This window comes from Scyliorhinus torazame, chromosome 30 (assembly GCF_047496885.1).
Source record: "Scyliorhinus torazame isolate Kashiwa2021f chromosome 30, sScyTor2.1, whole genome shotgun sequence".
Lineage (NCBI taxonomy): Eukaryota > Metazoa > Chordata > Chondrichthyes > Carcharhiniformes > Scyliorhinidae > Scyliorhinus > Scyliorhinus torazame.
The window spans coordinates 27,261,148-27,288,569 of NC_092736.1; the positions used below are offsets into that span (position 1 = coordinate 27,261,148).

Here is a 27,422-nt window from a genome sequence, read left to right on the forward strand (position 1 = left end):
ATTGGATGGGGGATGAGGAAATAAATGTTCACCCGGAGGGTTGTGGGGATCTGGAACTCACTGGCTGAAAGGGCAGTCGAGGCAGAAACCTCCAACTCATTTAAAAGTTGTCTGAATATGCACCGAATGCTGGAAATTGGGATTAGGCCGGGTGGTGGCACAGACACGATGGGCCAAGTTGCTTCTTTCTGTGCTGTAAACGTCATCATTTTCATCAAACCAGAGTCGTTGGTGGCTACAACTTCCTCTTTCCTTTTTTTTGTAGAAGAAACCAAAAATGTTGGGATTGAAAGACCAGTCCTTGGCTGAAGTCGGTAAGCATGGAGCTGGAACAGAAACCTTATTCTTTGATAAGGTAAGTGAGATTGATTCCAAATCAATGCACTAAAGGAAGTTGGTTTCAGCCTCTGTTTTCCAAGTCATTCCTCATTGTGGATGAGTATGGTAGCATGATGCTCGTGTTACTTGACTAATAATCAAGTACAGAAGCAGGGAAAGGGGGTAAAGGAACAAAAGGGAAAATCCATGACAGGAGGCGTTAACCGGCAAAAGAGATTATGATGCAAGGCAGAAGTGGGTGATAATGGGGACAAGTTAAGAACGAAACCAGAGGTCCAGAGGAACTGTCAAGTGTCAACATCAGAATTATCATCCTCATCTAGTAATGGGAGCAATGACTACGATATGAAATTGTTGGACTTGATACAAAAGCAAAATACTGTGGATGTTGAAAAGACCAAATAAATACAGAAAATGCTGGAAATGCTCACCGGGTCTGGCAGCATCTTTGGAGAGAGGAGCAGGCGTTAATGTTTCAGGTCATGTGACCATCTGTTCTGGTGTGAGGTCACAAACCTAAAACATGAATTCTGTTTCACTCTCCATTATCGAACTTGACCGTGAGTCCGGAAGGTTGTAATGTGCCTAATCGAAAGATGAAGTGCTGTTACCCGTGTTTTGCTAAGCTTCATTAGAATAGCGTAGGACAGTGGTGGAAAGCCTGTGGCCCGGGGTCCACATGCGGATATCAGAGTGAGGCCCACGAGACATTTTATTTACTGTTGCTCATGCGCAGAGTTGCTACATTCTGCTGGTTTCCATCCGCATTGCTTTTTTCCTATTGGTATAACTGAAGTGATAAACGCGTAAAGCAAGGGCATTCTGATTGCTCACAACATTGACTATGTGCACTCCCTCTGCGTCCAATCAAGCGTAAATATTTATTTTGTTTCTGACCGTTTGAAGGTGAAGACTGTTCTATTAATATATGAATGAGTAAACCTTTTCTATAACTTGTTATGAAATATTCAGAGAGTGTATTAAATGTATTCAAGGGCCATAGTTAGTGGACACGCCCCGATTTCAATCTTACGGCCCACTGCGATGGACACGAGCCACTCATGCAGCCCACTCACTAGCTTATGTTGCCCATCACTGACGTCGGAGGTTGCAGTGGGAGTGGGCCAGAGAATTAAAAATGGCAAGCAACTGAAAGCTTCTGGATGGACTGGAGGCCTTCCTGTGAAGGAGATATGTAATAAAAACAGAAAATGCTAGATAAACTCAGCAGGTCCGGCAGCACCTGTGGAGGCAGAAACAAAGTTAACATTTCAAGTCCGTACGATGCTGCCTGACCTGTTGAGTTTATCTAGCATTTTCTGTTTTTATTTGAGATTCTAAACATCATTTATTTTGCTTTTATTATTGTGAAGGAGATTTGGTGACTTGTGCAGGTCTGACACACCCTCGGGGAGTGCTGACGATCTGTGTTTAACACTGGATCTGCACCAAGGGTTGAGAAGGATGCTGCTCTTCAATCAGTGACCAATCTGCTGGATAAATCAATCTGACACGTCCTTTCTAGATGCCAAGAGCTTAATTCCTGCACAAAACGTTTCTTGTTGAACAGAAAAGCTATATTTGATGATGGTGCAACTGCAGAGGGGGCGATTCCCACCCATGTGTAGCTACAATGGCTGTGTTAATGATATAGCCCCCATACTTTGATATATTTGTGGAATTGGCACTTGCTGCCCACAGACACTCTGTGGACAGAGACAGGCAGTGATTGTTTTCGCTGTGGGAGCAGGCCAGTGGCATCTGCTGTTTGATTCCACACATTGCAGTGAAATGTTACACTTGGCCCGGTCTCAATTTCAGGATTGTTATTGGGACTGACCTATGCCAAACCATTGGAAGTTTAAAAGGCCAGTTTAAGTCACAAGGAGGTGAGTGCGCATGCCCAGATTTGGCTCCAAGTCAGCATCAGGATATACAATGAGCGAAGAAAGATGAGTTATATGGTCCTTTTCCCTACTAATGGACTTTTTGTCATTCCTTGAGCACTTACAAAGCACTTTTTGAAGTGTGTAGTCACTGTGGTAATTTAAGAAATGCAGCAGTCAATTTGCGCGCAGCAAGCTCCCACAATCGGCAGTGTGTTCATTTATTTTGTGATGTCGATTGAGGGATAAATATTGGCTGGGACTCCAAGGATACTACCCCTGTTCATCTTCAGAATGGTGCGATGGGATTTTTTCTATTTTTACATACACCTGAACAGGCAGCTGGGGCATTAGTTTGACATCTCATCCAACTAATGGCATCTCTGACTGCGCAGCATTCTCTCAGTACTACACTGGAGTGTCTGCCTTGATTTTTGTTCTCAAGCCCTGAGGTGGGACTTGAACATAGAACCCTATGACGCAGAGGTACGGTTGCTATCAACTAGGTCACAGCTGAGACTTTTGGATGGAGGTCAGTGTAAAAAGAAAGGGCTTGGGGTGAATCGGACTTACTTTGGGCACTTTTGTGTGTAAGATAAACTTTATGATTGCCCCTCAAGGGGATTCTATAACAAATAAAGAAATTAAATTTTTGAACTGTACCTTTCCAATAGTTCATAATAAATCAACTCACTTCAAAGATTTGTGAGTTTACAAGCAAGTTGGTCGACTTTTACTAAACTGGTCACTCTCATAACAAGATCCAATAACCTGATCCATGGGCTGAATGGGATCTTAATGTGTATTGGGGAAGGCAAACACCAGCCAAGCGAATGGAGCATTTGACTGCCGTATTGATGAGATACATTTGCTTTTAATGTACTAACAAGCTCCTTGGCACTTCTGCTTTAAATATACCCCCCCAACCCCACCCCTCAGGGAATGACAATCACGATCAAATATTCTTTACTGTCTGGCTTTAGGTGCGGAAAGCTCTGCGGAGTGCAGAAGCTTATGAGAACTTCCTTCGCTGCCTTGTCATTTTTAACCAGGAGGTGATCTCCCGTGCGGAGCTGGTCCAGCTGGTGTTTCCTTTCTTGGGGTAAGCAAACACTGAGAAAGGGCAGGGCCTGTTTTCTGATCAGGGTGTTTAAATGTTCAAAGACTCCAAGCCAAAGTAAAGAAAGGACCCACTGCAGCACTTTTATCGTGATCGAAGAAATAGAATAGTTCAGAAATTTACAGAAGGAGGCCTGTGGTTCAGTACATTTCCCCAAGTCAAAGGTTGAGCATTAACAATTTTCAGACAATAATGACGTGTGATACAGGAAGCGGGAAGATTCAAGGCTGAATAGGAAACTGAGCATTGAAATCTAAAGCAAGTGGGCAGTTGTCATTTTCATAAAAACAATCAGCCATAAAAAATGGCACAGAATTTGGCGTGTGTCGAGAATGTACTTTCTGATAACTCACCTTCAAACGGTGACACAGCCTGATTTGCTCACTACTATTCCCTTTTACTTTAATGGCCCGTGATCACAAGCTGTGGTAATGATGACCTGCTGGGCCTTTTCCTGGTCCCTATAATGACTGGTGACCATTCTGCGTTTGGAGTTCTGGGGCCATACATCATTTCAGTAACGTTAACGTCTTCCTAACTCATCAGAATGTAAATATTTGCGGATGACGACGCAACCTACAAATTGGGCATTTCTATCCATACACAGAAGCAGTATCGTTCTCTCCCAGTTGGTTGACAACCTGACACAAGTGGAATTTTCAAACGTTGTAGCTTTAAAAAATTTTATTACTGGCAGTCAAAGTAACCAGTTGGTTAGAAGAATGCAAGAATTACCTGTTCAACCTCAGAACTAATGCAAACACCTTAAAGGAAAAAATGTGTGCCTATAAAACTAAATAGCAAACACCTTTCTTGTGTTTTTTTTGGCTTAAGTTAACAAGCACCAGTACATGGAGTAGGCTCTCTTTAATTTACGGCGGATCTCTGCAAGCTGTTTAATTTGGACCAAGCCATTTGCACTGCCTGCTCTTACACGCTAATTACTCAACAATGAATGACTGCTCCATGGGTTCATTAAAGTAACGGTTCACCCGAGCCTAAAAGAAGAAGGCGGTACATGGAGATAATAGTTTAACAGTTTGATTTTGAGGTTAAAGGAAGAAAAAAATAAAATGCACAGTGTATTGTTTATAAACATTAGACTTTGTTGTATGCCTGCTGATTTACATCTAGCCGTAGATTTATGCAGTGTATATTGTGGAACTTGTCACTGTTTAGTTCCACATGCTAATTAACGTACTGGACAGATGTATTGTAGAACTTTTAGTTGGTGGGAAGTGCATTTTCAGACCTGTGCAATTGGGTACAGTGTCACTAGGAGAGGGGTTGAGCCTGAGAACCTCCCATTTGTATCTACTTCCCCAACCGAGGGCAAGGAAAAAGTTGAAGGGCAGGCCATCTTGTTGACTAGATTTGGCAGGTGGCTCTCAAACCAGAAAGGAAATGAACTGAATTTACTATTTGAATTGTCCATGTTTTCTTGCAGAAAGTTTCCGGAGCTCTTTGTCTGGTTTAAGAATTTCCTGGGATATAAGGAGTCCTCCCACATTGAGGCATTCCCGAAGGAGAGAGCTACAGAAGGCATAGCCATGGAAATTGACTATGCTTCTTGTAAGCGACTTGGTTCAAGTTATCGAGCACTGCCCAAAAGCTTCCAACAGCCCAAGTGCACCGGCAGAACGCCCCTCTGCAAAGAGGTAAGGACATTTCCTATGAAGCTAATTCATCGAAGGTTAAATTCCAATGTGGCTGAATATGTCCAGCATTCCCCTCGATGGCTGAGTTGGAGACTAACTTTGAGGCTAATTCCTGACTTTGTTGCCTGGGGTTGGTGACTTCGAAGCTTGGGTTCTTTGCAGTATAAAGAATTGTTGGCGTAAAGTATTACACCCCTCTGATAATTGTGTTGCCCCAACATTTCATAGTGCAAGCCACTAGATGGTAAATGAGCGTGCAGATCTAGTCACTGACCACAAAAAGGAAATAATATTATTCTGAAAAGTGAAGGTTAGCATTTCATTCCCCGCACAATTGGTAAAATATGAATTGTGAATTCATTGTGAAGTGAGAAATAGAAACTCATAACTCAGTCATGTTTTATCGGCGATGATTTTGTATTGAGCCTTGACACATGCAAAGACACTGGGCGGGATTCTCCACTCCCGCGCCAAAGTGGCTGCGCCGTCGTGAACGCCGTCGAGGTTCACGACGGTGCGAAACGGCCCCGATCCCGACCGATTCAGGCCCTGACAATGGGCCAGGATCGGGGTCGCGTCATCTACACGCGCCAGGCCTTGTTGCCCACGGAAAGGCGCCGCCGCATAGATGACGCGGCCGGCACCGCATAACAGGCGCCAACACACACATGCGTGGTTGCCGTCCTCTCTAGGTCCGCCCCGCAAGAAGATGGTGGACGTATTTTGCGGGGCCACGGAAGGAAGGAGGTCCTCCTTCAGAGAGGACGGCCCGACGATCGGTGGGCACCGATCGCGGGGCACCCCACATTTGATGTACCCCCCAGTGCAGGATCCCCCCCCGCCCCCCCCCCCCCCCCCCCCCCCCGCAGGCCGCCCCCCCAGCGGTCACGCACCGCTCACGACGGCAGTGACCAGGTGTGGACGGCGCCGGGGGAACCCGCCGTTTTGGCCTGGCCGCTCGGCCCATCCGGGCCTGAGAATAGCGGGGGTGCCGGAAAATCGCCATCTTGGGTGTCTCTGGCGATTCTCCGGACTGCGGCCCGCGAAACTCGACCGGGCCGTTCCCGCCGCTTGGGAGAATCGCGGGAGGGCATCGGACCGGCGTCCCGGGAAATTTTGGCGGCCCTGGCGATTCTCCCAACCGGCGCGGGAATGGAGAATCGCGCCCACTGTCAGCACATTGGCAAGGGATTGGGAGCTGAGGTGGGCAAACAGAGTTTAATTACAGATCATCCATGAGAAATAGGAGCAGAAGAAAGGCTTACAGCCCTTGAGCCTGCTCCGCTATTCAATAAAATCGTGGCTGATCTGATTTGATGTCGTAACTCCACTTTCCTCCCTATCCCCATAACCCTCGACTCCGACGATCAAAAATCTGTCCAGCTCAACCTCTTATATATTCAATGACCCAGGCGCCTCTGTTCTCTGGAGAAAGAATGCCAAACTCCTAACCCTTATGGATAGATTATGCTTTCTTCGCCCCTGTTGCTTTGTAATTATTGCTGATATGTTTACTCCAGGTTCTGAATGATACATGGGTGTCCTTCCCCTCTTGGTCCGAAGACTCTACCTTTGTCAGCTCAAAGAAAACACAATACGAAGAGCACATCTATAGGTGTGAAGATGAGAGGTTTGAGGTAAGCAGAGATGTTTATTTTCAAAAAATATGCTTTATTCATACAAATGTGTAAAATTACATTCCATAATATTTCAAATTGGACATTATCTAAAGTGCATACAGTTCAAAATGTTTCCAAATAGCATGTGGCACTCTGGGAGACCTCAATACAATTGCAATTAGACATGACATTTAGGTGGTACCTTTCATGACAAATATATCATCCAAGGGGTCTTGCAAAGTTTCCAGCCCCTTGGCAAAACAAGACCTTAGACAGTGTCCTTTCTCACTGAGCCTTTGCACCAGATGCCTCAAATTTTAATGCATCCCATAAGACATATGAGTAGAATTAAGCCATTCGGCCCATCGTGTCTGCTCCACCATTCAATCATGGCTGATCTGTTTCTCATCCCCATTCTTCTGCCTCCTCCCCATAACCCCTGATCCCCTTATTAAGCAAGTACCTATCTATCTCTGTCTTAGATACACTCAGTGATTTGGCCTCCACAGCCTTCTGCGGCAAAGAGTTCCACAGATTCACCACCCTCTGGATGAAGAAAGTCCTCCGATCTCTGTTTTAAAGGATGGTCCCTTCTGTCTGAGGCTGTGCCCTCTGCTTCTAGTTTTTCCTACCAGTGGAAACATCCTCTCCACTCTAGCTAGGCTTCTCAGTATCTTGTAAGTTTCAATAAGATCCCCCCCCCCCCCCCCCATCCTAAACTCCCAACGAGTACTTACCTAGAGTCCTCAACCACTCCTCATATGGCAAACTCTTCATTCCAGGAATCATTCTTGATCCTTCCCCCTGCCCATAGTCTTGGACCCTGGAATGTGCCAATCGCCAACACTCAGTTGTGGACTGCTCTTTGCACCAGAAGGCCAATATGTTTCGGGCAGACAAACCACGTCATTGACCGAGTCAACAGTCCTCCAAGCAGGAGTTGATGTTTACCTCGGAGTGAGTCCCCGGTAAGCAGGCATGCTGAACAATCATGTGGACACCGGCACCCACCCACACAGGCAACCATGAAATGACCACTCGCGCATTGCAAGTATGTTGCCCGTTAGAGTGCAGCTCGTGGCTATTCATGTTGGGGAGATCAATGTGTTAGAACTATTATTGAAGATGCAAGCCACTGTGCCATCTAGTGCTCATCCCTGAATCTACACATTTTACATGTTGAAATAAACCTGTAACAAGAAGATTCTGACTGATGAAGAATTGCTGTAAAACTTTTGAGTTTTTTGTACTTTATGACTGATTCCATTTTTTCTGCATTGAGTCTTCGACATAGAGGAATAACATTCCCAGGTAGCAACAGAATAAAACCTGAAAAATTAGGCAAATCTGCCAGTCATTAACTAGAAGTTAGTGCCCTGACTTGAACCCCTGCAGTGCAGATGGAGACCATTTGACCCATCAAATCTGAACAGTCAATTTGAAAGAGCACTCTACCCAGGACCACTCCCCTGCCCTATCCCCGTAACTACACCTAACCTGTACATCCCTGGACTCTTAAGGGCAATTTCAGCGTGGCCAATCCACCTAACCTGCACATCTTTGGATTGTGGGAGGAAACCCACGCAGACACGGGTAAATGTGCAAACTCTACACTGTCGCCCGAGACCGGAATTGGACCCGGGTCTCTGGTGCGGTGAGACAGCAGTGCTAACCACTCATATCTTCTCATGCACTCCAGGTCCGTGACAATCATGCACACTTCATTTATCATTAACTGATCAATCCTTTGAAGACAGTAACATAATACATTTCTTCCTTGTTAGACAGTTAGAATCAAATATTGGTGTATAATCAAAGATCACTTACTTTTGGGCAAGAACTGGCGTATATGCTGCACATCATTTAACACTTGAAATCAGAGCATTTGAGTGGTAATCTGATTGAGGTGTTTAAAATGTTCGGAACATAAGAAATGGGAGGGGAGTAAGCCTTGGGGTCTGTCGAGCGCACGCTTAGATCATGATTGATTTTTGACCTCAATGCCACTTACCCAACCTATCCCTATATTCCTTTTTCCTAGAATCCAAAAACCTATCAATGTCAGTCTTGAATATACTCAATGACAGCATCCGCAGCCCTCTGGGATAGAGAATGTTAAAGATTCACAACGCTTTGAGTGAAGAAATTCTTCCCCATCTCAGTCTTAAACCATTGGCCCCGTATGCCGAGTCTAGGCCTCTCTAGTTCTAGACTCGCCATCTAGGGGAAAGCAAACTCTCAGCATCCACCCTGTCAAACCCTCTCGGGATCCAATATTTTTCAATGCAATCGCCTCTCATTCTTTATAACTCGGGAGAACACAGGCCATTTCTACTCCATAGGATTAGATATGGTACATTGGCAAAACCTTTTTTTCGGTTGATGAATGAAGAACACTTGAGACGTAATAAAATTAGAGCTGTGTGTGATGTTTGGGTCTAAAGTTTATCCTTTTGTGTAAGGACATTTTAGTTTTAAAAAAAAGTGCTTTATAAAAACCTGTCAGTCGGGTGTGCTGGAGGCGGAGTCCCTGGTGTGTTTTTATTTGTGTAGAAAATAATAAAAGGGCTTTTCCTGTTTTGGCGGGTAGTTCAGAAGCAGCTTGTTTGTGCTTGTATTCTTAATTGTTTATAAGTGATAAGAGACTTCGCTGGGCGATTTAGATGTAAAGTTAGGAATTACTTTCTCCTCGTTTTGCCCCCTGCCTTTCTATTTGTCTCTTCAGCCGTGAAGACAGATGCAAAAGTTCAAAGTCTCTGCCATTTCCTTTTTTCCCATTATTAATTTCCTAGTCTCACCCTCTTAAGGGACTAATGTTCACTTTCCTCTACTTGTAGAAGCTTTCATTGTCTGTCCTTCTATTTCTTATTAATTTTCTGTCATAGTCCATGATCTAATTGACAGCAGAAGAGGCTTGAGGTGCTGAATGGCCTGTTCCCATTCCTAACGCCCATAATGGGTTAGTGACTGGTGTCTTAATGCTGAAAATTGAGCTGTGTGCAGAAGGCTCTAGTTATTTCCGTTGCACATAGAAGGGCTGTACTTTGGATTTTCAGTTCAGTGCGTCGCACACGTTCAGGCTGCAATATTTCTGACGCACAACACATGGGAGTTGGATTGGGTTTCACTGTTTAGGATCTGATGAGTGACCTATAAGGGGGTATCAACTGTTACAAACTCTGACGTCATTGTCGTATCAGGATTAGGATTCCTATCCTCTGACTACTTCCAGTTTGCAATTCACGCACTTTGGATCATGTGTAATTTCAGCATTAGAATCAAAACGACCAGTTAATATTGTACCTGGAACCATTCCAGGCTAGTTTGGCTCTTAACCTGCAGCTGTACTTCTTTTAAAAGAAGATTTTGCTTCCATGCTTCTGCCCATTAAAATGTAATCCTGCATTAAGGTGTTATTACAGTCTTATTATTTTTGTTACCCGTTTAATTCAATTTTGACAAAAGAAAATATGAACTTAGTGTGTTGTGCCACATAGCATTTCCTTGCCAAATGAGTGAAGCAAAATTTGCTCACAGACCTAATGTCACACTGTAACCAATCACTCACAGACTGTGCAGGGCACCCTTATTTAGGTTCTACTCCTTTTAAAAAAAACTCCACACCCTGGCTCACTCCCTTTGTCCCAGGAACGTGTCATGCGGGTCATACCGCCATCTGGTGTATTGGTGCAGTGGGTCTCCCCTGAAAAGTGGAGGTTAAAAATCTGATGTCTGGCGTTGCTTTTCAAAAGTCCCGTAGCAGTTTTTCTTTCCAGGCAGAAATGGAAAACTTTATTGACTGCAGTTCAAAAAAAAACCACAATCCTTATTATTGTATTTTTTGGCACAGCTCGACGTCGTCTTGGAAACGAACCTAGCAACGATCCGTGTCCTGGAGACTGTACAGAAGAAGCTGTCGCGAATGTCAGCGGAGGACCAAGCTAAATTCCGTCTGGATAACACCCTAGGTGGCACTTCAGAAGTCATTCACCGTAAGGCCATTCAGAGGATATACGCAGATAAGGCTGCGGACATACTTGACGGCCTGAAAAAGAACCCTGCAGTAGCTGTTCCCATTGTGCTAAAAAGGTAGTTTCAGTCTGGCAGTGTGTTAGAAAAGTGGTTTAAATGTACAATATATTGAAATCCAGATACTACTGTTCTGATTTACCTACATTGTATAAATTTGACACTGGAGTAATAAGATAATTAATAAGATTAAATGAGAGCTGTTATCTTTGCGACAATTTTCATAGTGCATTAAAAGAAGTTTGAGTTTGTCAATGCACAAATACCGTAAGCCCAAAATGTTGATGGGTTTGTATCCTCTGCTTTTACAATGCAGGCGCTACACCCAACTAGAATGAAGGGGTTAACATGTGAAAATACCGGCATGTCATATCATAGAAGCCTGCAAGCATATTAAACATTTGTTTGCTGATGTTTGCCATCAGTAAGAGCTAAGTTAAAGGGTATTCTTAGTTACACAGAGCTGCTGTTTGCAAGTGAGCCTTTTGTAACTGAGGTGAGTAGTCCCAGCTGAGGAAGTAACAGGGGGGATGGTACTGTTCTGTATTTTACAGAATGGTTACAGCCCAGGAGGCCATTCAGCCTGTCATGTCTGTGCTGGCTCTCCATGGGAGCAAGTGACTGTGTGCCACTCCGCCGCCTTCTCCCTGTAGCCCTGCACTGACTTCCTTTTCAGATGACAATCCAATTCCCTTTTGAATGCCTCGATTGACCCTTCTTCCACCAGCCTGGCAGGTAGTGCATTCCAGATCCTAACCTCCCACTGTGAAAATATTTCTCCTCATGTCTCATAGAATTCATAGAATTTACAGTGCAGAAGGAGGCCATTCAGCCCATCGAGTCTGCACCGGCTCTTGGGAAGAGCACCCCACCCAAGCCCACACCTCCACCCTATCCCCATAACCCAGTAACCCCACCCAACACTACGGGCAATTTAGACACTAAGGGCAATTTAGCGTGGCCAATCCACCTAACCTGCACATCTTTGGACTGTGGGAGGAAACCGGAGCACCCGGAGGAAACCCACGCACACATGGGGAGAACGTGCAGACTCCGAACAGACAGTGACCCAAGCCGGGAATCGAACCTGGGACCCTGGCGCTGTGAAGCAATTGTGCTAACCACTATGCTACCGTGCTGCCCTCCTGGATATCTACCTTCCTGTTGCCACAGATTGGCCGTTGCCACTTTAACTGTGGTCATCCAGAAGCCAGAAGAACTCACTGTTGCCCAAGTCTTCAACACATTAGCCTCTTCAAAATCCAACTCACACCTCATAAACAAAAAGGGGATTGCTTGTTGAGGCAATGCCACCAGGTGAACGTCTTGACCGATGTACCACCTAGGGTGTTTCACGAGGTAGACAGGTTAATCAGGAACTCGACAAATAGCGGGCCAACGCAATGGATTGCAACACTGCCCATTGAGGATTCCTAGCATCAAGCTACAGTAATGTAGTCAAGCTGTCTTAAGTAGCCAGTCACATTAAATCATTTTCACAGACAACAAACCAGGGAATGAAAGGCAATAATTGAATCACTTTTTTAAAAAAAATTAAGTGTGAACTAACAATTGGGACATACTTGTGTGGAGATGCTGAAATGTCATTAACAAACTTGTATACAAAACAAAATCCATTTTAAAAATACATAATGAAGAGACAATAACATTCTACTTTTTTTTCAGGGCCAGATAGGTTGTTCAGCAATGATTACTATTCAGGTTTCTGTTACAAACCCAGTTACACCTTATAGAAAAGGGCTTCACTTTTTGGAGTTTCTAACAATGATGTGAGAAAAAGAGAAGTTATTGCTAATTCAACTGGTTTCATCGATTGCTGGTGACTCAGTTGGGAGGGGTGGGCTGAGGAGGTTGTTTAAAGCAGAGCCTGCGGCAACGCTGTGAACCACAGGCTGCAACTTTTGTCGTACATGCGTTAAATCCTGAAATTGTAGGGGCAGCATGGTGGCGCAGTGGTCAGCACTGCTGCCCACGTCGCTGAGGGCCTGGGTTCGATTCCAGCCCCAGGTCACTGTCCGTGTGGAGTTTGCACATTCTCCCCATGTCTGCGTGGGTCCCACCCCACAACCCAAAGATGTGCAGGGTAGGTGGAATGGCCACGCTAAATTGCCCCTTAATTGGGGGAAAAAAATGAATTGGGTTCTTTTAGATTTATTTTTTTAAATTCTGAAATTGTGCTTAGATTCAGGGGAGTAATGATGACAATCTCTGGCAGTTCTGTAATTTCCCGACCACTATTGAAGGCGCTTTCCTTTCTGGCAATGCATTCCAGATCATAGGAACTCAACTGTGTGAAATTAAACCCATCCAATGTTTCATTTTCAACTTAAGCCCCACTGGTACCGAAGCAACAGGTAATTATAATCTAATAGCTAAAGGTTAACAGGAAGGAATCAATGGTACCTGCAAAATAAAAAGATCTCCATTGCTTCTTTCGCCAATTACCTTAAATCTATCCTCACTTGTTCTCGATCCTTCCGCCAACGGGAATAGTTTTTCCCTTTCTACTTTGTTCAGACCCCGCTATCAAATCTCCCCTCAATCTTCTTTCCTCCAAGGGAAATAGTCCCAAACTCTCCGGTCTCTATTTCAAAATCCTTCGGACAGAAGGAAGTAGTTTCTATGGTTTCCATTCTTTTTTAAAATAAATTTAGAGTACCCAATTATAATTTTTTCCCCCCCAATTAAGGGGCAATTTAGCATGTCCAATCCACCTAACCTGCACATCTTTGGGTTGTGGGGGCGAAACCCATGCAGACATGGGGAGAACGGGCAAACTCCACACGGACAGTGACCCGGGACCGGGCTTCGAAGCAGGTCCTCAGCGCCGTGAGGCAGCAGTGCTAACCACTGTGCCACCGTGCTGCCCCGGTTTCCATTCTTGATCGTTATCCGTTGACTGTATATGCCTGTGATCCCCCTGAAACCAGTTCCAAATTAAAATAAAAATTAGGGAAAGAGATTGTGTTTGGTGAAGTGAAGGCAGGGCTGAAGTAGTCAAAAAACCCATTGTCATTTCTCGTTCAGACTCGCACATAAAGAATGGCAACTTGGGTTGTTAGTGCCCTTGGCACCAGTGCCAACAGCCATCGTCTTCAGGAGAGAGGGGGAAAGCAGTAAAGGAAATTTTAAGGGGCTAATCATAGAGTGCAGGACACAGATTCTGAAACCGGACTACCTTTTTGACATTCAACACCTGGATCCCCACTATTAACTGGGGGTAACAACACACTGGGTGTAGCTACACCGCATGGACTGTAGAGGTTCAAGAAGGTGGCTCACCACCACCTTCCTGAGGGCAATTAGGGATGGGAAAGAAATGCTTCCTTGACACTATTGCTCACATGCTATGAATAACAGATAAATTGTGAACTTGACACAGATAAAGTATGACATTAGAATGAATTGTTGTAACTCTAATCTGCAGTTTCGTCTGTCCTTTTTCCTTCGATTTGATCCGTCTTTCCAAGCAGGAGATCAGCAAAGTGCTGCCACAAGGGCCACTCTGACGCTGGCTGTTGGGAACTGTTTGGCAATGCACAAGGGTGACTTTCTCCAGTTTTACCCATGTCCCTCTGATAGCAGTTTTGTGACTGGGATCTGGTTTCTGGAGGTTCATGGATATATTAATTTTTCGATTCCAACATGGTGCGGCATCACCCTCCCATCATTTCACCAAAGTTGCTTTTTAACCTGCCCCTCTTGTTCTCTTTGCTGCTGTCTCATTCGCTGAGTGAGTTGTAACGTGGAATCCTTCATTAACATTTTTCCTTGGTCTTTCCTCTTTAGATTAAAAGCAAAGGAGGAGGAATGGCGAGAAGCACAAAGAGGTTTCAATAAGATTTGGAGAGAACAGAACGAGAAGTACTACCTGAAGTCTCTTGATCATCAGGGAATCAACTTTAAACAGAACGACACCAAAACCCTGCGCTCCAAAAGCTTGCTGAATGAGATAGAGAGCATATATGATGAGGTATATTGCGCATTTGGAACTGGTGTTGGTTTGTTGTGGGAGGGGTGGAAGGTGTCTACTGATTTGCTGATGGGCAGCACGGTAGCCTTGTAGATAGCACAATTGCTTCACAGCTCCAGGGTCCCAGGTTTGATTCCAGCTTGGGTCACTGTCTGTGCGGAGTCTGCACGTCCTCCCCGTGTGTGCGTGGGTTTCCTCCGGGTGCTCCGGTTTCCTCCCACAGTCCAAAGATGTGCAGGTTAGGTGGATTGGCCATGATAAATTGCCCTTAGTGTCCAAAAATTGCCCTTAGTGTTGGGTGGGGTTACTGGGTTATGGGGTTACTGGGTTATGGGGATAGGGTGGCGGTGTTGACCTTGGGTAGGGTGCTCTTTCCAAGAGCCGGTGCAGACTCGATGGGCCGAATGGCCTCTTTCTGCACTGTAAATTCTATGATTTCCAACTGGTGACTTTGAAGTGCAGTGGGAAAGACCCACTGCTGGTGGTGAGGAGGGCTGTCTCCGAATTTTTGGTGACCACTGTTTTGACCTCCATTTTCCTCATTGCTGGACTGATGATCATTCGCTGAGAAGCGTGACCCATTGTGGGTGCCACGGTAGCACAGTGGTTAGCACAGTTACTTCACAGATCCAAGGTCCCAGGTTCAATTCCCAGCTTGGGTCAAAGTCTGTGTGGAGTCTGCACGTTCTCCCTGTGTCTGCGTGGGTTTCCTCAGGGTGCTCCGGTTTCTTCCCAATGATGTGCAGGTTAGGTGGATTGGCCACGCCAAATTGCCCTTAGTCTCCAAAAAGGTTAGGTGGGGTTACTAGGGTGGAGGCGTAGGCTTAAGTGGGGTGCAGACTTGATGGGCCGAAATGCCTCCTGCACTGTAAATTCTATGATTTTTATTTGGTGATAGCCAAGCTTACTCAAAGATTGCGATTACAGTTTGCTGGGAGTTTCTCATATATTGCCCAAATGTTGCTGCAGAAAAGTGCTCATCAGTTGGAACTGGAATTGACAGAGTAGGACAGGGCGGGAAAGAGGCACAGGGAACTTTCAGCAGGGGGAGCCAAACCTGGTCTAACCAGAGCTCTGTATAGCTGTAACATAACTTCTTCCCCATTTGTATTCCAGTCCTCTAGATCTCTAGATATAAAGGCCAGCATTTCATTAATTAGCCGTTATCATTATTTACTGTAACTGTCCATGGCATTTTAGTGGCATCTCTTTGGATACGATCTATCATTTTTAGGTCCGAATGTGAATACCTCAAATTTGCCTACATTTCCACAAGTTTGCCTATTTGTTGAATCGTTTCATTGTAGTTTAATGCTTCCATTTACACTGCTTACAATTTTTGTGTCATTGGGAAAACTTGGCAATGTGGTTTTCTAACCTATCATCTTAAATTGTTCTAACCTATCATCTTAAATTGTTGACAAATACAGCCAATAGTTGAGGCCGCAGCTCAGATCCTTGCACATCTTCAGTAGTTGCATCCTACCAATTAGAATAAATGCCCATCACCCTGACTGTCTCCTCGCCCTCAGCCAGTTTCCTAACCATCCCAATTTCAGCTTTAGCTACAGTCTCTTAAGAGTTGCATTTTAAGTTTTCAGGTTACCATTGAGATTCTTAGCCTGCACTGGCTGATATGGTGAACATTAGGGCCCTTGCCTTTCATGCCTTCTGTTCCTTAAACATTTTTTAATTGGACCATATGCTAGAGGGAGCTAATACCTGACGCTTATAGGCAGTTGATGTTGAAATTGCCTAGCCAATAACTTTTCTGTAGTTCCTGCCAGATACTTTAACTTGTGTCTTTGTGTCCTGTTGCTATCGTCCATTAGTGTTAACGAAGTGTGTCTGTCACAAACATCGGACTTTGGCATATTTTTCATTTCTGGTTAGTGGTGGATGTTCGTGCATCGTTGATTCTGATTCATTTCATGCAGAAAGAAAATGCACCCTGTATTCACTTTGCAAGTGCACAGTGCGATAGGAGTCCCCATCTACAGTTTTACTTTGGAGTGCTATCAATAAATGCTGGCCTAACCAACGACGGCCTAAATTAATTTTTTTAAAGTGAGATGTAATTGTTTGCTTCGCAGATAGACAAATATCATTGATGCTGTAAAAAAACTCAAATCAAACTCCTCTTTGTTGGCAATTTGAAAATAATTGAGTTCAGAAATGTTTTAATGTCTTAGAAAACGGCATCAATTTGAATATTTGTATGGGTCAGCCGTGGCACTGTCGGTAGCGTACTCACTTCTGAAGCATAGAATCATAGAATTTACAGTGCAGAAGGAGGCCATTCAGCCCATTGGGTCTGCATCAGTCCTTGGAAAGAGCACCCTACCCCTCCACGCTATCCCCGTAACCCTACCTAACCTTTTGGACACTAAGGGGCAATTTAGCATGGCCAATCCACCTAACCTGCACATCTTTGGACTGTGGGAAGAAACCGGAGCACTCGGAGGATCAGAAAGTTGTGGGTTGAATTGCCCCCATTCCAGCAACTTGACCACATAATGCTAGGTTGACACTCCACTGAGAGACTGCTGCACATTGGAGATGCTATCCTTCAAGTGAGATTTTAGACCTCCCGGATAGATGTGATCACATGTCACTATTTTTAAGAGAAGCACGGGAGTTTCATTACTAGCATCACTAAAAACACATGATCTGATCATTATCTTACTGTTATTTGTGGACTCTTGTGCACAAATTGCCTGCCACATTTTCCTACATTACAGCAGTGACTACGCTTCAGAAGTACTTACTGGCGTTTTGGGACATAGGCAGTATAAGGTGCTATATAAATGCGAGTCTTTATCGATCCAACACCTTAACGCAACAAAATTGGAAACACATACAATAAATATCAACTCTTTTAACTACTTATAAAAAGCGTTTTACAGGGCAACCCGGTGGCGCAGTGGTGCCTCACGGCGCCGAGGTCCCAGGTTCGATCCCGGCTCTGGGTCACTGTCTGTGTGGAGTTTGCACATTCTCCCCGTGTTTGCGTGGGTTTCGCCCCCACAACCCAAAGATGTGCAGGGTAGGTGGATTGGCCACGCTAAGTTGCCCCTTAATGGGGAAAAAATGAATTGGGCACTCTTAAAAAAAATTTTTTTTTTTTTTTTTTTGTTTAAGTGTTTTATTGTGCTTTAATTAATTTGTGTCTAATCTTTCCTGTTCTGTTTATTTGCGGCTTTTTAGCGACAAGAACAGGCGTCTGAAGATCACACGCATGTCACATCGGGTTCTCATTTAACCTTTGTTTACGAGGACAAGCAGATCATGGAGGACGCAGCCTCTCTCATTATCCATCATGTGAAGCGGCAGGCAGGGATACAGAAGGATGATAAATACAAAATCAAACAGATAATTTATCACTTCATCCCTGATCTGTTGTTTGCTCAGCGTGGCGAGCTTTCAGACGTAGAGGACGAGAAAGAGGACGACGAGGATGAGGAGATGGACATTGACGAGAGCACGGGGGCAACCAAAAAGCACAATGGCATCGGCAGTAGCCCTTCCAAGCCAAAACTGATGTTCAGTAACACAGGAGCACAGAAGCTGCGAGGCTTGGACGATGTGTACAACCTGTTCTTTGTGAACAATAACTGGTACATTTTCATCCGGCTTCACCAGATCCTGTGCTCGCGACTCCTGAAGATCTACAACCAGGCCGAGAAGCAGATTGAAGAGGAATGCAGAGAGAGGGAACGAGAGATGCTGACAGGAAAACGGGACAAAAATGACAGTCCCGCTATTCAGCTTCGACTGAAGGAACCGAGTAAGTACACAAAGGAATCTGAGTGATCTTTCCGTATTGGGAAATAATAATAGTCACTTTATTTTCCCGCCACTAACACACTGAATATGATGGTCTGACAGGATCTTTATAATGTATTTTGTATTACTGTGAAGAAGGTGAAACGTTTTGCTGTGCACTTATTGGGACAAATGCAAGAATGCCAAATTTCAAATGATCACAACAATTTATACTACAGGAGAAAAGGCTGCTAATTGGTTGGCAAGTCGACTAGCAATGTTGCACCCTGGCAATGCTTCAGCCAATCAGTTGACTTGCCAACAGGGGAAATTTCCGCAAACTTAATTTTTAAAAAAATTACGAGATGATAGGCCAATGAAGGTTTATTTCTTCACGTATTGAACAGTGCAGTTTGTTAACTTGCCCCAGTAATCAGAAAATACTTCACATCAGGGCAGCACAGTAGCATTGTGGATAGCACAATTGCTTCACAGCACCAGGGCCCCAGGTTCGATTCCGGCTTGGGTCACTGTCTGTGCGGAGTCTGCACATACTCCCCGGGTCTGCGTGGGTTTCCCCCGGGTGCTCCGGTTTCCTCCCACAGTCCAAATATGTGCAGGTTAGGTGGATTGGCCATGCTAAATTGCCCTTCATGTCCAAAATTGCCCATAGTGTTGGGTAGGGTTGCTGGGTTATGGGGATAGGGTGGAGGTGTGGACCTTGGGTAGGTTGCTCTTTCCAAGAGCCGGTGCAGACTCGATGGGTCGAATGGCCTCCTTCTGCACTGTAAATTCTATGATCCATTGTGTTGGAAAGCCTTTAATGGTTTTGTGTCGATGAACTGAGAGAGTTTACATAGAATCACACAGAGCATTCAGAGCGAGGCCATTCGACCCAACGGATCCTGGTGGTTTATGCTCCGTATGAGCCTAAATTTGTAATGGTGGTGCTGATTCTAACCTAATGTTTGTGCAGAACATATTTGGAGCTGAAGAATCTCCCAATGCACAGATTGCTCCGACTGTAGGTGTATTGGCTCACAGCCTGTCTGAAATTTGGTGTAGTAATTGTGACCCGCAGTAAACTGCAGCTCACTTTGAATATTATTTGGCATATTTCTTTTCCTATTCTGGTGCGCGGATATTTAATACTGTGGTAGCACTTCAGGTAATGTGATAGGGGAATGTCTCCCAGCAGTATGTGTAAAAGCTAACATGATCTAGGACAGTATACAGCAAATTGTACCGAGGAGGAGAACCTACTAGTGTCCGTGGTGGGGCTCCTCACCTCTTCAGTCAAAAGATTCAAGCCCACAGATGTAGACTTGAGCACATAATTCAAGCTGTGACTCAAATGCAGTAGTGAATCCATTGTCGAAGACAACATTATATATTTTTTTATATCATAGAATTTACAGTGCAGATGGAGGCCATTCGGCCCATCGAGTCTGCACCGGCTCTTGGAAAGGGCACCCTACCCAAGGTCAACACCTCCACCCTATCCCCGTAACCCAGTAACCCCACCCAACGCTAAGGGCAATTTTGGACACTAAGGGCAATTTATCACGGCCAATCCACCTAACCTGCACATCTTTGGACTGTGGGAGGAAACCGGAACACCCGGAGGAAACCCACGCACACACTGGGAGGATGTGCAGACTCCGCACAGACAGTGACCCAAGCCGGAATCGAACCTAGGACCCTGGAGCTGTGAAGCAATTGTGCTATCCACAATGCTACTGTGCTGCCCACCCTCATCCTCCAGATAAGGCATTAAAGTGAGGTCCTGTCTATTCTGTTAATTCAGGTGGAGAAGTACAGGGAGTTCACCCACTTTCCTGGCAGACTTCCTTCAAACAGATAGATTAGTCAGTTACTTAATTGCTGTTTGTGATCAGCTATCCAATAATAACAATTTCACAATTCAATTCATTCTGTATGAAGTGCGTCGGGATATTCCCAAGTCAATTCTTTCCTATCTGCACTGTTCTGGCACCAATAAAATAAAAGAGGGAGACTGACTAGTTTTGTTGTTATGATTATAATCCTATAAAACAATTAATGTCGACCTCTGTCTTCTCAACTTCGCATTCTATTTCGAGCTCATCACTCGGGAAGAAAATACAACTTAAATAATGTGGCAATGCTGTGAAAGAGCTTTCAGATTAACCAAGAGATACCTGGAACGCTATTAATAAAAGCTGAAACATTGGGGGGGTGGAGCATGCAGGGGTTACGGTTACTCAATCACAAGAGGAAACCCAGGATGTCTCAGTACAGCTAGGATTATTATAACCGTGTAATATTTTGACGTTACTCGTGCTACATTTCCTAGGAAGTTTATCTCCCTTAGGCTGATCTTAATCATTTACTGTGATCTCTAATTGAAGTAGAAAAGTAATTCTGTCCGCTTTTGGATAGAATCCGACCACATGGAAGGAAGCTATTTGGCCCGTTTAGTCTGTACTAGCTCTTCAGTTAGTCCCATTTCCCCTGTTCTTGGCCCAGAAAATCTTGCATATAAATCCAATTCTCTTTTGAATGCAGCACAAGAAATAGGAACAGGAGTAGACCGTATTGTCCAGTAAGCCTGCTCCGCCACTCAATACGGTCATGGCTGATCTTGGGCTTCAACTCTGCCCCCTCCCCCGTGTTTTAGATTCCACGACCAGTGGAAACAATCTCTCCGCTTCCACCTTAGAGTTTTCAACCAGGTCGCCCCTCAATCTTTTAAACTGCAGAGAATATTGGCTCAATTTACTCAGCCTCCCGTCATAGTGCAACCCCCACATCCCAGGGACCAATGTAGTGAACCTTTGCTGTACCACCTCCAATGCAAATCTATCCTTTCTTAATGTGGAGACCAAAGGGGCACACAGTATTCCAGATCACCCAAACCCGGTATAATTGTAGCAAGACTTCTTTATTCTTGTAATTCAATCCCTCTGCAATAAAGGCCAACATTTCATTTGCCTTCTGAATTGCTTGCCGCACCTGCAAGCTAACTTTCTGCATTCCTTGTAGACAAGCACACTCAAGTATCTTTCAGACAAGTTTCTCACCTTTTAAAATATATTCTGCCTTTTTTATTGTGACTGTTGAATGTTTACTGTTGAACTGTTACCACCTTTTCAGACGGTGCATTCCAGATCACATTTCAAATTTTGTTATGTGAGGTTCTGTGAGGTGCTGTCTGCATCTGATGTCATGAGCGGTGCTTTGTGTGTATGTGAGAAAGGGGATATTTTAGCTGCGGCAGTAGAAGTGAGAGACTTTGCTTTGTGTATGTGTGAGATCTGTTTACTTTGGGCTCTTGCCTTTATTAGTCATGGCATAGATTATAAGAGTGAGGAGGTTATGTTGGAGCTGCACAAAGCTTTGGCTGGGCCACAGCTGGAGTACTTTTTTTAAAATTTAGAGTACCCAATTATTATTATTTTTCAATTAAGGGGCAATTTACCGTGCACATCTTTGGGTTGTGGGGGTGAAACCCATGCAGACATGGGGAAAATGTGCAAACTCCACACAGACAGTGACCCGGGGCCGGGTCCTCAGCGGCGTGAGGCAGCAGTGCTAACCACTATGCCACCGTGTAGCCCTAGACAGCTGGAGCACTCTGCAGTTCTGGTCATCTCACTAGAGAAAAGGTGTGATTGCGCTGGAGAGGGTGCAGAGGTAATTTGCCAGCGTCATGCCTAGGATGGAGCATTTGAAATGAAAATCGCTTATTGTCACAAATAGGCTTCAACTGAAGTTACTGTGGAAAGCCCCTAGTCGCCACATTCCGGCGCCTGTTTGGGGAGGCTGGTACGGGAATTGAACCTTGCTGCTGGCCTGCCTTGGTCTGCTTTCAAAGCCAGCGATTTAACCCTGTGCTAAACCAGCCCCTCAACTATGAAGAGAGACAGGATAGGCTTCAGGTGTCGTCTTTACGCAGAGAAGGCAGGGTGGGGGGGGCTGATTGAGGTGTATAAGATTATGAGCGGTATGGACAGGGTGAATAAGAAACAGCTGTTCCACTTATAAGGGTCAATAATGGGGGGCATCATTTTAAGGTGAGGGGCAGGAGGTTTAGAGGGTATTTTAGGAAAGAATCTTTCACCCAGAGTGTGGAATGCACTGCCTGGAAAGGTAGTTGAGGGGGTTGAGGCAGAAAATCCTCACAATCTTTAAAAAGTACTTGGATAACATTGGAGCCCACCAGAATGACAGGGAGTGGGATAGCTTGATAAGACCATAAGACATAGGAGCGGAGGTAAGGCCATTCGGCCCATCGAGTCCACTCCACCATTCAATCATGGCTGATTTCAACTCCATTTACCCGCTCTCTCTCCATAGCCCTTAATTCCTCGAGAAATCAAGAATTTATCAACTTCTGTCGTAAAGACACTCAACGTCCCGGCCTCCACCGCCCTCTGTGGCAATGAATTCCACAGACCAACCGCTCTCTGGCTGAAGAAATTTCTCCTCATCTCTGTTCTAATCTCTTGGTTTCGGACAATGCTCGGCACAACATCGAGGGCCGAAGGGCCTGTTCTGTGCTGTACTGTTCTATGTTCTATTCAAGGCAATGGGCCAAGAGCTGGGAAGTGGGATTAATGTAGATTTAGTGTAGTTTTATCGGTGCAGACACGATGGGCCGAAAGGCCTCTTCTGTACTGTATGGTTCTATGAAGCTGGTGCTTTGGGCCTATGGGCAATGTGTGATGAGAATTGCTTTACAAGTGCAAGGTTTGATGGGTGTAACCTGTTGTTTTATCAAATTTCAGTGGATATTGATGTGGAAGACTATTACCCAGCTTTCCTTGATATGGTGCGGAACCTTCTGGATGGCAACATGGACTCCTCCCAGTATGAAGACACACTTCGGGAAATGTTTACTATTCATGCATTCATCGCTTTTACAATGGATAAACTCATCCAGAGTATAGTCAGGCAGGTAAGATGTGGTCACCCAGAACTCTTACCATTCTCCTGAAGCCTTGATCGAAATTTCACCTGGTCAGATGTTTCTATCCCCTCCAGTCCCTTCCCAAATAAAATATCCTGGTGTGGCTATTGGGAGAATCGTACAAACCAAATGTGTGAAAAATGTAGCAGTTGATTGCTTTTTTTTCGGAAGGGCCATGAAGCAACAAGTTACACTTGCAGAGCCCCTATAATGTTACAAAGTGACCCAAGGAACTTCACAGGGCTGATTGGACACAAAGCAGAAATTGGGTGAGGTGGGAATGGATTGACTGGTCTTGAAAAGGGTTTGAGATTTAGGAAATGTGGCAAGGCAGACATGTAGGAAGAAAATTCCTAAGTGCGGTGTTATGATGGTTTACAGCTGCAATGCCAGTGTTGGGGCAGAGGGAGGAGAGGTGTACTGTGCTGAAGTTTAGAAGGTTTGAGTTGGGGACACAGTGTTTGGAAGAGACTAGGCGGAGGCAAGTTACAAAAGGACCTGTTTTTGAACTCTATGCTTTAGGGAGTATATGCGATAGATGAATGGGATCGTGACCCTAATTAGCATTTGCAGTGAATGATGTCTATTGTCCTTTAAGGAGCAGGCACAAGATGTGGCTAATAGCTATGGAAAATGTCAAAAATTAAGAAATTGGGGGTGTCTCAAGTGTTTTACCAGTGATCCTTCCTAGTGGATGCAGGGTAAGAACTTGACTCCAGGAAAGAAGAGAGAACGAGATAAAATGTTACCTTGGACATTCACGAGGAATCAGTGAGCAAGTAACAGTGTCTTAGGATTGAAATGAAGAAAGGGAGAAAAATTAAAAATTGGGGGGGAGAATTGGGGAATAATCCTGTAAAGTTGACTTTGTTAGATTGAGTGGGTTACATTTCTCAAGTTCTTTGTGAATTATTTTCTGAACATGCTGAAGAAACCATTCTTAGTGCTCTGGACAGCGCAGCCAATAATCCAGCAGACAACAACCAATTCAATCACTCTGAAGCATATTGTAACCACATTAATATTTTCTTAGTTGTCCCTACACAGAAATAAGAGTCTCTATTAATTGAAATAGGTTGTAGGTTGCATTGCTGTGCAGGACTTTGGAAAGGACTTTCTACACTCTGTAAACTTGAGGTCATCTAAAACTTTGCTGCCCACATCCCAATTCGTACGAAACGTTGTTCACCCTTCGCCCCAGTGCTCACTGACCCATTCTGACCCTTGTTTAAACTGATTTTAAAATGCTCGTCCTTATTTTCTAATCTCTCCCAGGCCCCTCCTTATCTCTGTAATCTCATCCGGCCCCACAACCCTCTTGAGGTATCTGCACTCATCTAATTCCGACATCTTGAGCATCCTCGCTCCACCCTTGTTGGACGTGCCTTCAGTTGCCTGGGCTCTAAGCTCTAGAATTCCACCCTCCGCCTGCCAACCTCACTTTCCTCTTTCACCAAACTTTTTAAGTCATCTGCCTTAATGCACCTTCAGGTGCAACAGGTGATTAAGAAGGCAAATGGAATTTTGTCCTTCATTGCTAGAGGGATGGAGTTTAAGACTAGGGAGGTTCTGCTGCAATTATATACGGTGTTAGTGAGGCCACACCTGGAGTATTGTGTTCAGTTTTGGTCTCCTTACTTGAGAAAGGACGTACTGGCACTGGAGGGTGTGCAGGGGAGATTCACTAGGTTAATCCCAGAGCTGAAGGGGTTGGATTACGAGGAATGGTTGAGTAGACTGGGACTGTACTCATTGGAATTTAGAAGGATGAGGGGGGATCTTATAGAAACATATAAGATTATGAAGGGAATAGATAGGATAGATGCGGGCAGGTTGTTTCCACTGGCGGGTGAAAGCAGAACTAGGGGGCATAGCCTCAAAATAAGGGGAAGTAGATTTAGGACTGAGTTTAGGAGGAACTTCTTCACCCAAAGGGTTGTGAATCTATGGAATTCCTTGCCCAGTGAAGCAGTAGAGGCTCCTTCATTAAATGTTTTTAAGATAAAGATAGATAGTTTTTGAAGAATAAAGGGATTAAGGGTTCTGGTGTTCGGGCCGGAAAGTGGAGCTGAGTCCACAAAAGATCAGCCATGATCTCATTGAATGGTGGAGCAGGCTCGAGGGGCCAGATGGCCTACTCCTGCTCCTAGTTCTTATGTTCTTATAATATCTCCTTAACATGGTTCAGTGTCATTTTATTTTAATGTCTCTGTGACTTGGAACATTTTATTAACGTTAAATACAAGTTATTATTGTTGTTTTGTGCGATCTGGAGAGTTTATTGAATTGCCCCGTAATGATGCACATTTTATTGTCCGTAGTATTTTCTTAAAACAATATTTTTTAAGTGATTGCTTGAAATTCAGTGCCATCATTAAAACTATTGCCTGTGGCTGCATACGGCCTATAATCACTATTCTGGTCCATAAAGCAAGGGCAATTTTATTTTATTTGTTATTAATTATTTTTTTACTTGGTTTGAATTTCATACACCTGGAAATTCATACCACTGTTGATCAATGAACGATATTTGCATGGAAATTAATAGAACGATGATTAGAATTTCTTTATATCGCCAAGATGGCTTCAATGTTAGAAAAAACTTGGATACTCCTGCCACAAACAACATGTTTTAATGTTAATGGATTTAAATATTCATGTTACCCGGAGCTCTTTTGCTAAGTCGCAGAATTAGGTGCTTCTCTGAGGCAATGACAACCATATGCCTCTGTATACGGTATTACGGTGCTGGGCGATAGGCTATGGCATTGGGCTAGGAGAGGGATCAGCATCAGTGGAGCAAATGGTCTTCTCAAACATGACTTCCATTAATATAGTTTTTATATACCTGTGAACTAGGTTTTTTTCCAGGCTTCTGAATATATCTGTTCCTGATCCCAGTCATGCGCAGGTCATTGATTCAGTAGCAGCACTGCCAGAAGTTTGCATACAGGCAGTTTGCCCGCCCCTTCCCCCTCTTCAACAGAGAAATTAAACGGACCTGGTTATCTGAACTTGTACACTGACACATGTTGCCTGATTTACTTGTTTGCAGCCTTTTCCATAAGGGGGCTGGTTTAGCTCAGTGGGCTAGACAGTGGGTTTGTGATGCATAACAAGGCCAGCAGCGCGGGTTCCATTCCTGTACCAGCTGAGAATTCTGAATTCTCCCTCTGTGTACCCGAACAGGCGCCGGAATGTGGCGACTAGAAGCTTTTCAGAGTAACTTCATTGCAGTGTTAATGTAAGCCTACTTGTGACTATAAAGATTATTTTCTTTAGAACAGTTTATGTGGTTGATGATCTCCACTGTTCAAACAGGAATGCTAAAATCCATCTGCGTCTCGGGAATTTCTTTTTCCATTTAAAAGGGGCAAAGCAGTAATAAATATATATATTTTTTAAATAAATAAAAGGGGCAAAGCACAATCTCAAAATTCAGTGAGCTCCGTTTTTGTGTTTATTTTATTTGGGGCAAATGCAAGAGTGGGGAGGAGTAAAACTCAGAATGAGAGTCCTAGACTGGAAGATTAAATGTTGCTTCTGGTATGTCTTGTTTTGTAATTTTTACAGAATAGTTGGAAACTATGGGATGGCAATAGAAATCCATTATTTGTGATCAGTACAAATTTGTCACAGATTAACATTTCTACAGTTGTCTGTCATTGAAAGTATATGACCCAATATATTTTATTTTTAAAGGTGTATTCTTTCCTTGAGCCACCTCATGTTGCATAGGTAGCTGAACAATTCTCTCCTGGAAGGTTGAGAGTAGCCAGGCTTGTCCTTCTACTGAATTAACTTTCGCTCGCATTCTCACCACATTGGCGTGGTTGAGACTGGGAACCTGGAGTGGGGAAGTTACAGGTGTGAACATGGGAAGATGCCAAGAGATTGTTTCCCCTTGGAGGATCTAGGACCAGAGGGCATAATCTCAGAGTAAGGGGTTGCCCATTTAAGGCAAAGACGAGGAGGAATTTATTCTCTCAAGAGTAGTAGATCTGCGGAATTCTTTACCGCAGTGGGCTGTAGAGGCTGTGTCGTTAAGTATGCTCAAGGCT

At 44.3% G+C, this 27,422-nt stretch overlaps 1 protein-coding gene across 4 annotated transcripts in view; it reads left to right on the forward strand.

Moving 5' to 3' along the window:
• sin3aa (SIN3 transcription regulator family member Aa) overlaps window positions 1–27,422 on the forward strand; it is a 159,677-nt gene that overhangs the window by 101,084 nt on the left and 31,171 nt on the right. For all 4 annotated transcript variants that reach the window (XM_072493045.1, XM_072493047.1, XM_072493044.1 and 1 more), the window contains 8 exons: window positions 266–355; window positions 3,209–3,327; window positions 4,793–5,003; window positions 6,524–6,640; window positions 10,473–10,711; window positions 14,462–14,645; window positions 17,853–18,432; window positions 23,180–23,349. In XM_072493045.1, coding sequence (XP_072349146.1) covers window positions 266–355; window positions 3,209–3,327; window positions 4,793–5,003; window positions 6,524–6,640; window positions 10,473–10,711; window positions 14,462–14,645; window positions 17,853–18,432; window positions 23,180–23,349 — 1,710 coding nt within the window. The remainder of the gene's footprint in view (window positions 1–265; window positions 356–3,208; window positions 3,328–4,792; window positions 5,004–6,523; window positions 6,641–10,472; window positions 10,712–14,461; window positions 14,646–17,852; window positions 18,433–23,179; window positions 23,350–27,422) is intronic.